The sequence below is a fragment of the Daldinia decipiens genome (genome assembly GCF_022478715.1).
Source record: "Daldinia decipiens strain CBS 113046 unplaced genomic scaffold F4813scaffold_5, whole genome shotgun sequence".
NCBI classification, from domain to species: Eukaryota; Fungi; Ascomycota; class Sordariomycetes; order Xylariales; family Hypoxylaceae; genus Daldinia; species Daldinia decipiens.
Window position 1 is genome coordinate 928745 of NW_026054548.1, and position 10659 is coordinate 939403.

Consider the following 10659-nt stretch of genomic DNA (forward strand, 5'->3'; position numbering starts at 1 on the left):
ACATCGTCTCATGTCGAGGCCTTGACGACCCCAAGTCCGCATCTGCGAGTACCTCTGAGAGTGCGCATTGCGGCCGTCAACTCTCATTGGCTACACCCCAGAACCGGGCCACCACAGGGCCGCCCCATTGACCTATAGATACCCCGGTCTGTACCGAACTGGAAGTCTTACGGCTTGCGGAAGATTGTGTCGCACCCAAGGCGCTGGGTCCTGAAATCATGTGACAGCATGCAAGCCCATGACGGAATTTCTTCTGGGCTGAAGCACCGATTTTAGACATTTATTATTGGGGACTAGCCAATTATCTCCAAGCTATGTAGAGTTGAGAAATCGCAACTCCATCGTAAATTTGGGGTTTGGTGTATAGTCTAACTCGAGACAATTATAGACGTCTTAGACGAAAAGGTCCCAAATACATTAGGAAAAAAGACTCCAAAATCCTAGCAATACCTAGCTCTGCCGACAGAGTCGCTAACAGACACGGGAATTTTGCTGGGGTCCAATCAAGGACCGTGCAGGCCTTGCTAGGTAACCCAGTCGCTCTGCACAATTCGCATAGTTGTTACTTTTTGACTATTCTGTCACACGTACCAGGTGTGTATGTATTGGAGTGCTAGACGAGTCCAACGCGCCTACATGAGGTTAGGTAGCTAGGTAGGTAGGGTGTGCATTTCCATGTATGATGTAGCATGTAGCAGCGGGTATCGAATATTGGCAGGCCGTTTCCGTACCAGCATTTGGCTTACCCCTGATCCATGATCCTGCCCATCCAGATTTCCAGATTTCCAGACTCCAGTCTCTCACCGAACTTGGGCAAGTGGTTGCATAATCGTATCGATCTTCCGAGGGAATGCCCCCACGTTACTAATTAATGGAACGATGGAACGATGGGCTGGATGGGCCAGAGGTCTGGTATATAAAGCCTTGGTCCCCCGACTATCCGTTCTGCCAGACTCTTGACCTTTTCCTCTATCCTCTTAATCCTTCTGCTGGTGTGTGCAGATATTTCCGAGTGGAAATTGGACTGGGGAAGCGGACTAGCACTGGCCCCTGAGTAGTAGTCGCCGACGAGCTCCGAGAGCGACGCACTGTGAGTAAGTAGTACGGTCAACAATGACCATGTTCTCCACCTTGAAAGGATGGCATGAGCAGTCCGGTAAGCGACCAGTTCTCATTATCTGAAGGCACTGTCTTCGGAGCTGTATTTTCCTATTTACTCGCGCGGGGAATCTATTCCGACAATACCATCACTCATGGTAGCTAGCTAGGTTTCCAAACCTATTTTCATCTAATCAAGAAAGGCCGAGCGTGATATTTGCCTCGACGCTGAAGAGCTCGAACAGTTTTGGGGAATAGATCTCGTAGCATTCCTGCTGCATCCAAGCTGATATGAGTCTCCTTTGGACCCGTGGCTACCTAGATCTTACGCGAAGTAAGCATTCCTACTACGTCCGAGCTAAATCATACCGACGACTGATCCGAGAAATAGCCCGGTATACATTGAGACGACGAGCCTGACGTAACCGTGTCCTAGTTTTTTTTCTAACGCGCTCTACACATTGATGGGGTATCTAACATAATTGGAGAGGCGACGAGATCGATACGGCGTCATATCAAGTCAGCAAGGGCCCGGGGAACTTCTCAATCAGAAGCTAGGTACTTTACCTGTAGGCAGTACATTTATTGTTGTGGCTCCGTTCTGCGAGTACCCGATGACAGGCGACGGGGCTTGTCATGACAGCTACCTCCTAACCTAGGTAATTTCGGGTACAAGCCGACCCAGCGCCACTTCGACTCTAACATGTTATCATCCGAAAATGGATTTTTTTTTTATATATATAAAAAAATGACATTCCAGGTTGGAAAACACCATTCACGACTTATTGATATATGATGTCTACACGAGGAAGAGTCCAATGATATTAACTAGAGACATTTTGTCATCAGTGTCTTAGTGGACTGAGGATCCAACAATGACTGATTAAGGTGAAGGCCCTTTAGCAATATCTTTAGAGTCTGGAGACTCGAGTTACGTGAGCCAAGTTCTGCCCCGAAAGTCATAACAATACGTGGCCGACACTCTTTGTTTTCTTCTGAGGGGTTGACGATGTTTGCTCAAATTGTAGCGTACAGCTTTACGTGTCATACCTCAAGGCTTGTACGGGATCAATCATTTACAAAATATAATATAGACCTTCAAGAATAATTGACTAGTGACAGCTCGATTCTTATATGAGGTATGTATCCGCTCGTACTTGGAGCTTTGTGTTCCTCAAACAAGCGACGCATAGGTAAGTTTGCGACTATTTGCATATGTTTTGATATTGATATTGATATTGATACGTCGAAGTTAGGATGACGTATGGAGGTTTGTTAGACAGATTATTAGAAGATGCGACCGGCGGGGAGCTGTGGCTAGTAAGACATCCCCAACTGGGCAATAAAGTCCGTGTTCGAGCCACACTTGACCGGTCCGTTTTTGTGGCTCGCATAGTAAGTCTTTCGGGGATATACAAGACTGGAATAAAATGTTGACCTAGGTTAATCTAATCGTACACTTGTTTAAGCAACCACGGTAAAGAAAGCGGTAAAAAGGAAAACGGCCAAGTCCGGCTCGCCTTGTGGATAATAGCCAGCTGTTTTTATTGTTTGAGGTATTCATGGCCATTCTTTAGTTTATCTAACCTCTTTTAACCCTCATCCCTTTCTATTTTGCCTCTTTTCTTTTTTCTTAATAAGGCTATCTCACATGTCATTACCAAGAGTTGGCCAGCAGATTTTTTCTCTAGAAAAAAGACTGCTCACTTATCGTTATCCACGTTATCCACATAAACGGCTACTACTTAAACAACTAGTAATACAACGAAATTATCAGGCCAATCACGTCATCCCATCAGCCAAGCTGGCGGTCTCCTGCAGCAACACGTTTTCGACCCCTCCCCCTCCTTCTTCTGCCACCTCTGACCACTTGCCCCTAATTAAATCTAACTCTCGCCATCCAAATCCACATATCAAACCTTCTCCTATTTCTTCAACTCCTATTTCTTCAGCTCCCAAAGCCCCAACCTCCAAGATTTCCAAGATTGCGTCTCGTCGTACTACTCAACTCGCCCAACACCTCAAGGGCTCTACTTCATCGACCATCGGCCAGAAATCGGGTAATTCAGGATCTGCTTCTGCAATGGCTTCGTCTTATGGCGTCCGCAAGGTCGGTGCTCCTAACACCTTGGAGCACCGAGTCTACATCGAGAAGGATGGCGTTCCCGTCTCTCCTTTCCACGACGTTCCTCTCTTCGCCAACGCGGAGCAGACCGTCCTGAACATGATCGTTGAGATTCCCCGATGGACCAATGCCAAGCTTGAGGTATGCACTATGCTAGAGCAGCTCCAACATATTGGCGCAGCTTGTTTTACTAACCGAGGTCTTCCTCTTATTAGATTTCCAAAGACGAACTCCTAAACCCCATCAAGCAGGACATCAAGAAGGGCAAGCTACGATACGTCCGTAACTGCTTCCCCCACAAGGGCTACCTCTGGAACTACGGTGCTTTCCCTCAGGTAATACATTCCACACATTCCACGTCGTTGTGTATCTCTTGCGTGTTTGCTTGATATACTTGCTAAGACCGTGTGTACCTTACATAGACCTGGGAAGACCCCAACTCGATTCACCCAGAAACCAAGGCTAAGGGTGACAATGACCCGCTCGACGTCTGCGAGATCGGCGAGCTGGTTGGCTACGTTGGTCAGGTCAAGCAGGTCAAGGTCCTCGGTGTTATGGCTCTGCTAGACGAGGAAGAGACCGACTGGAAGGTCATCGTTGTTGACATCAACGACCCCTTGGCTTCCAAGCTAAACGACGTTGAGGATGTCGAGCGACACCTCCCTGGTCTCCTCCGTGCTACCAACGAGTGGTTCCGTATCTACAAGATCCCCGACGGAAAGCCCGAGAACCAGTTCGCCTTCACCGGTGAATGCAAGAACAAGGCGTGAGTATTACCCCTGTACCCCTGTCTTTATACCGGATTCACTACTAACGGAGCACGTAGTTACGCCCTGGATGTCATTCGCGAATGCGGTGAGGCTTGGGAACGATTGATCACCGGCAAGACGCAGCCTGGCGGCATCTCTACAACCAACCTGACCGTGGCCCACTCGCCTAGCCGCGTCGGACCTGAGCAGCTACCTCCCCTACCGCCCAATGAGGAACTCGCGCCCGAGAAGATCGACAGCTCGATCGACAAGTGGTTTTTCATCAGCGGTGCCGCCGCGTAGGCTGGATGTCCTTGGGTCCGGTAGAGAAAAGTTTGGCGCGCTGATGGGCTTAAATCTTAAAAGGAGCGGAGCTCTGCTTGGTAGCATATCTGTCTGGCATGCTTCGACGGCATGCGCTGGCTTAGGATGAATAAATACACATTCGTAAAATGGGTATCAAACTTATCCTATCCGCTCTCCCATTCGTTGCCCTGACATGTTTGCGATTCCATAGACGATAAAAGCAGTGACAGATTCTTGTGCAATGATATATACCCGTATAATTAATCCGAGCAAAACGCCGGCCAATGCTTATTAACTCGAGGGATAAATTATAAGAAGGACTTCGTTTCATTAACCATCTGTTAAGTCTGACTGTTTTTGCAAGGCCCGCGAATGTCTATCGACTTCTTCGATTATGCCCTTGATACCCAACTGCTCGCCATCCAAGGTCATCTCCTTCCCATCCTCTTAAACAAGTAGTTAGCATAGCCCGAATGGCAAGCGCCTAACGCTGTCGCTGGGACTGGACGCACTGAATTTGACTTTGAGGGTAGCTGGTAAAGTAGATGTTCGCGGTAGGATAGTGGTGTTTATCTGCATGCCGTTCTGCCGCGCGTTGGGAGGGAGAACGCTGAGGAATAGCCTCGTGGCCCGCGAGCGAATGGAGAAGGGGTTGAACTTGGTGTTCACCTCGGTGATGAAGCGCGTGATCATTGTGCCGGCTGTCTACTTTTATGTGTATATTTATTAGTATATATATATAGCTTGATCTTTTTTTTTAAAAAAAAAAAAAAGATTATTTGACTTGAATAGCTCACCTGTGCATCGAATTGGCTCGTCCCTCCGGTGCTAGATACGAGATTCACGACGTACGATGGAGCTTCGGAAGATTTTCTGGAGCTGGCAATTCGAGGTGTGGCTGGTGCTGATAAGGTGGGATGAGCGGGGATGGACCTAAGAACGAGATGCAGGGGGTGTGGCTATGCCATCACTAAGGTTCCATATAGGTACTAGCCACATCAAAGCTTCGGTTGCAATTCGACGGAACCTGCAACGTCACCGTTTAACAATAAATAATTCCATAAAAGTAACCCTTACCTTATTAACCTACAGGTCTCATAAATCCACACTTCGCCTTTATGAACAGTGCCACAAAACCCCTATAAAGAGCTTCGGCTCGATTTACTCGACCAAAAACAACAACATGTCTCCCGAAGCTCTAGAGAAGCGATTTACCGATCTACAAGACCGTCTCGCGCTCCTGCAAGATGCGACTAACCAGCTCAAGGTGCTGATCGACCGACTGGCCAACTTCAAGTTCCAACCCGGTTCCGTGCCCCTCGGCGCGAGCGACGACGACAATGTCGGGTCGGAACTCAGCTCCGAAATCAACCAGATACTGCGCGAACAGGAGGAGGAGCTCGAGCTGCTGCACGAGGAAATAATAGATATCCACCCAGGAAAGCCAGGGGGCGGTTTACAACACGACAAAGATAGGCTGAAAGACGGCGCAACACGGCTTGAGGAGGAGCTGCAGAAGTACGTAAGGGGAATTGAATTATACACAAGTTATATTTATGAGATTGTTTATTTATTTATCTATTTATCTATTTATTCTAACTTCTTATAGTTGTCGGAAGGCCTTTAGGAGAGCCCAAGTCTCGGCGAAGCGCAACCTGCAACTAGCCCAGCGCCAAGAGCGCGAGCTTCTCTACGCCTCCTTTTCGAGCCCCCAATCCGGCGCCTCGTCCCCCTTGCCCCCGGAATCAGCTACATTGCTACCGCCCAGCCGACGGAAACCGCGCGCCCGCGCCGAGATGTCCAGGGAGGAGCAGATGCTTAGCGCCAGCAGCGATGTGACCGAGTCGATGCGCAGGACTCACGATATGATGGCCGCCGAGCTGTCCAAGAGCGACTTCGCGCATAATGCGCTGAAGGAGTCGACGGCCGCGCTATCGCAGCTGTCGGAGAATTACTCGAGCCTGGATACCATGCTGTCGAATTCGAGAGCGTTGCTTGGCACGCTGCTCAAGAGCCAGAAGACTGATACTTGGTATTTGCAGTCGGCTTTTTATATATTAGTCGTCACTATCGGCTGGTTAATATTCCGGCGTCTGCTCTGGGGTCCGACATGGTGGCTCGTCTGGCTCCCCTTGAAGCTTATGTTTAAGGGCGCGGTTGGCGTGTCGAATACGGTCTCCCGACGGAACGCACAAGTATCGAGTCCCGACCTCGACACGTCTACGACACAATCCAGGTCGCCGCAGGTACACATGAATAACGAAGGGGTCCAGACGGCGCAAGTCAGTTATCAATCGGAGATGTCACATGAGAGCACAGAGGCTATAATGGAGGAAGTTGATAGGATTATTAATAACGAAACGGCGGAAGAAGAAGCCCCTGGAGCGGAAGCAGAAAATGATACGCAGGCAGAGGGAAAGGAAAAGGAAGAAACCGTGCTAAGGGAACGCAACGACGACGAAGCCCCTAATCCGAAGAAGCGCGTGATGGAAGTAGAAGTCCAAGTAGAAGTAGAAGAGCACACTGGTCCGCAATCCTCCAGCAGCGAAGAAAGACCTAGGGATGAGCTGTAACATTTAGAGAAAAAAAACGAATACCACATCCCTTACCATCATCATCCCCAAATTCTTTATTGCCGTCCCGCAGCATATAGTTCTGTCTGTTTCGACGGATATTAATCCCTTTCAAGGCCCCGCCCGCCGCGGAAAGCTCCTGTAAGTTGAGGCTAAACATTCCTTTGTCCCCGCGCGGGAGACGGGGCTCGACCGTTTTATTATTGACTTGGCCGGCATTTCGCTTGCACAATGAAAAAGACGGCTGGTGGAGGGTGGACGACGTCAAGTAGAGAGCCACGTAGGTTCTTTTATATATATATATGTGTGTGTGTGTGTGGACGGGGACAAAAGAGATGAAGCGGAGTGGCTTGGTATATATCATCATCCCCCTGCTGTTTTTATTTTTCTCTTGGCTCCTGGAGAGACTATTCTCGATTCTATTCCCAACTTCTATTCTAATTCGGAAAACTAAAACAATTACAGCTTAGCTACTGGTGCTCTTCACACTTTACATACATGCATTGATGCAGTTAATTTTCATTTCATTCTACTAATCTTAATCCCCAAATTCCATCCTCCTTTACTCCAAACTACTTAAAGCACGCACGCAGCCGTTTTGCAATAACCCCCCAAAAACAAAATCTGATGCGGCTTCGTCTGTCTGTCTGTCTGTCTGTCTAACTTAATTCGACTAATCCGACTCTATGTCCATCCATTCTAGATCTCCAACCAACTTTCAGGCCACGAGGAAAAGGGGGAGAGGGTATCATCGTCATCATCATCACTTCAGCCAAGCCGCCCAAGTCTATGTCCACGAAACGATGATGACGCCGCTAAACCACTGTTCTGAGCGCGGATAGCCCGACACACACACACACCCACACACAAGCAAATGGCACATAAACACAGCACACACAAGCGTGTGGAGAAACGTACAGGTAAGCCAAGGCGCAATAGCGCCGATGGGAAAACATGATGAGAGAGAGAAAAGAAAGGTCAAATTTAAATACATAAAGTGTGTGTCTACTCCCAACTCCAAACGCAAGAGGTTTTGCGTTCCAGTTCCCGTTCCCGTTCCTTTTTATTTCGGTTTACTTATTTCTCGCTTGATCTCTTGATCTATCATCTCCGTCTTTGATCTTCACGTCTATCCAGGGATATACTAACCACCGGGGCTATCCGTCGTCCCCAGGATGCCGTCGATGTCGAAGTCGGTGCCCGCGGCCAGTGTCTCCCACTCGCCCTCCAGCTTCGGCACGTCGTCGTGCCACGATGGCCGTTCCTCGGCTACCGGGTGATTAGGATGGTGGAAAGCCTGTTCAAACTGCTGCTGGTGGTGCTGCTCGTCGCTTACGTGTCCGCTTAGATTTCCCTGGTCTAGCGTGTAGTGAGGTTGGAACCCTTCACCTTGACCCCCTAGTCCGAGAATACCTAACGCGTCGAAATGTTCGCTACCTTGTTGGCTCATGAGCGACGGGTCTATGGGGTGCTCGTTCATGCGCTGGTGCGGATGAGGTGGTGGTGGGTACGCGGATCCCATGATATTGCCGTAGTGATCAACAGGGGAGCTATGATATGACCCCACAGGTGAGTTTGCCTTGTTCATATAGACGTTCTCGACAAAGGGGGTAATGTGCCCCGAAATTTGGTTGCCGTATGGCGACATATGATGTGGGTAGCTTGGGCGCATATAATCGCTCGTCTGCTGATAGTACTGGCCCGGTCCAAGCCCAACTCCGTACTCGGCTGGTCGAGGCTTGCCCGGGTTTGAGTGATGAAACGAAGATGGGTGTGCTGGATGTGGCAGTCGTTGGTGAGGCATGACGGGTGACTGATATGTCTGATACCCTGTTCTCATCCCTGGTGGTCGGTATTCACCATCTGGATCGTATATCGGTCTTGAGGAACTTCTCGACGGCGGGGCGGTATCCCAGTGGTAACCCTCCAGGTCAGATCCATCGTCTTCCGACTCATTGACAGTGGTGCTTCTGCTACTGGTCTTCCTGTTCTTAGCCTTAGCTGGCGCGAACTTATAGTCGGGGAAGGCAATGCCATGATTTGACCGTTCAATCTTAGAATAGGTGTCGAATTGCTCTTTCAGAGACGGTGGCTCCATAGCCCAGCTAACACCACAGATCCGCGAGATGACCTGGTGGTTATCATGCTTTCTCCATTCCTTGGCTCGATTTTGGTAAGACTTCCGATAAAGCATAAAGGCGTTCATCGGACGCTTCACCTTACCATCTTTCGACTCCCTTACCTCCTTTTGCCGCACCTCCGCGCCTCGGTTGACATATTCCTCGATATTAGTGTCCTGCACTGTCGTAATATCTTTTACTAATACACTCAGAGGCGCGTCCAGTACCACTTGTGGCTCATCTGACTGCCCCTTGGTCTTCTTCTTCTTCTTGGCGCCTGCGCCTATGCCTTCTCCTCCGGACATTGGGGATTGCCTTTTGAGACCTCGAGAATTCATCATCGGTGTCCCTTCGCGCGTCCGATTTATAGCTCGGCCACTTCTTGTTCTAATACTTTCTGATTGTAAAGGGGTTGGTGGTGAAGTCGCAGGAGTGCTATAAGCATTGTGGGGTGTCTTTTATAAGTAAACATTAGTAAAGATTGATCTCTGAAGTACACGAACAATAAAGAACAAAAGGAAATCAAGTTGATTGTTCGACTATTGAAGTTGATCAATATCCTTTATTTCTAATAATAACATACCAACGACGAGCCTGTATCGGGCAATTGAGGATACGGGCTTGGCTCCATCTGATAATTCTGCTGCTGATATCCGCTGCTGTACGTAGTGGCGTGGTCGTATATAGGCATGACCATCTGCTGCTGCTGCTGCTGCTGCTGCGGTGCCGGTGCCGGAACCGGGCTTGAATATCGTGAGGGGGGATTGGAATTTATCTGGCCGTGCACCTCGATAGACGACGCTGTCGCATTATGCTGGATAAGCTGCTGGAATTGATTTTGGAGTACGTCGTCGGCGATTGTAGAGGAAGGGGGGTTGTTATTGTTTGAGGGTGCCGGCGATGACGGACTGGCTTTCTCCATATCATAGGTTGTTTTTTACTACACTTTTATGCGACAAGTGGGAGTAAGTCGTTGAAATTGCTCTTTGAGGCGTACAGGGAGAAACTGTAGTAAATATCGAGGGAAGATGGGTGTCCATAAAGATTGAAGATAAATGAGGAGGCCACTTTCAGAGAGCCGCGGGATTTCCCCTGAGCAAGAATGTAGTCAACGTACGCCCACGTGCAAAGGAATCCAGAGGATGGCTTCTTGTCAACTAGTTGCCGGTTCTATTCCTTCCTTCTATCAAACAGCCAATAGCCAGCCAGACTCTCGCGTAACTATTATCAGATAAAATACTGGTGAGTAATAGATATTACGTTTATCCACCAATATCCCAAGTCTGTCAACCTGGATGAAGTACTGATGGTTATGGCGATTATCTTTGGATATGAGTTGCGAACTAGAAAGACCGATAAGATGAATGTAGGTACAAGGAGGTACTAGCACACAGCGTCTCCGTGCCTGTGTATGGTCTCCACCAGCTCTACCGTGACGTAGATTGGCAGCCAGTCTCCAATTTGTCTATTCGGATGTGTCTCTGATAGCTGGTTCGTAGCTACCTGGAAATGCCTTAACTTAGAGCGTGGTGGGCGTGATAAGGCCGCGGATGAGATCAAATAGTGTGAGTGAGGTCGAGAGAGACATATACAGCAAGGGGGCAAGGAAGAAGACGTCTCAAAGTAGAAATCAGTATCTTATTGATTCAGATATCCTGGAAGAATATCGAAGATGTATCGGGCAACCG

The 10659-nt window shown here is 48.8% G+C and overlaps 4 protein-coding genes across 4 annotated transcripts; 2 read left to right on the forward strand and 2 right to left on the reverse strand.

Annotated features, from left to right (window-relative positions):
- Positions 1–3181: 3181 nt before the first annotated feature.
- F4813DRAFT_386362 (inorganic pyrophosphatase) lies at positions 3182–4275 on the forward strand (the record flags this gene model as incomplete). Its single annotated transcript, XM_049246403.1, has 4 exons — positions 3182–3364; positions 3439–3558; positions 3646–3989; positions 4050–4275. The coding sequence occupies 4 exons, from the start codon at positions 3182–3184 to the stop codon at positions 4273–4275; spliced, it is 873 nt and encodes a 290-aa protein (XP_049102918.1).
- Positions 4276–4485: 210 nt separating this feature from the next.
- On the reverse strand, positions 4486–5097 carry F4813DRAFT_268940 (putative ribosomal protein YmL44, mitochondrial). The gene is made up of 3 exons (XM_049240359.1): positions 5076–5097; positions 4791–4979; positions 4486–4724 (listed from the first exon to the last, which is right to left on the reverse strand). Exons 2-3 carry the CDS (start codon positions 4969–4971, stop codon positions 4609–4611), a joined length of 297 nt encoding a protein of 98 aa, XP_049102919.1. The 5' UTR covers positions 4972–4979; positions 5076–5097; the 3' UTR covers positions 4486–4608.
- A 169-nt stretch (positions 5098–5266) lies between these two features.
- Positions 5267–7444, forward strand: F4813DRAFT_348882 (Sec20-domain-containing protein). The gene is made up of 2 exons (XM_049242129.1): positions 5267–5796; positions 5888–7444. Exons 1-2 carry the CDS (start codon positions 5462–5464, stop codon positions 6849–6851), a joined length of 1299 nt encoding a protein of 432 aa, XP_049102920.1. The 5' UTR covers positions 5267–5461; the 3' UTR covers positions 6852–7444.
- On the reverse strand, positions 7424–10427 carry F4813DRAFT_268906 (uncharacterized protein). The gene is made up of 2 exons (XM_049240358.1): positions 9555–10427; positions 7424–9426 (listed from the first exon to the last, which is right to left on the reverse strand). Exons 1-2 carry the CDS (start codon positions 9891–9893, stop codon positions 7996–7998), a joined length of 1770 nt encoding a protein of 589 aa, XP_049102921.1. The 5' UTR covers positions 9894–10427; the 3' UTR covers positions 7424–7995.
- Between the last annotated feature and the right edge of the window lie 232 nt (positions 10428–10659).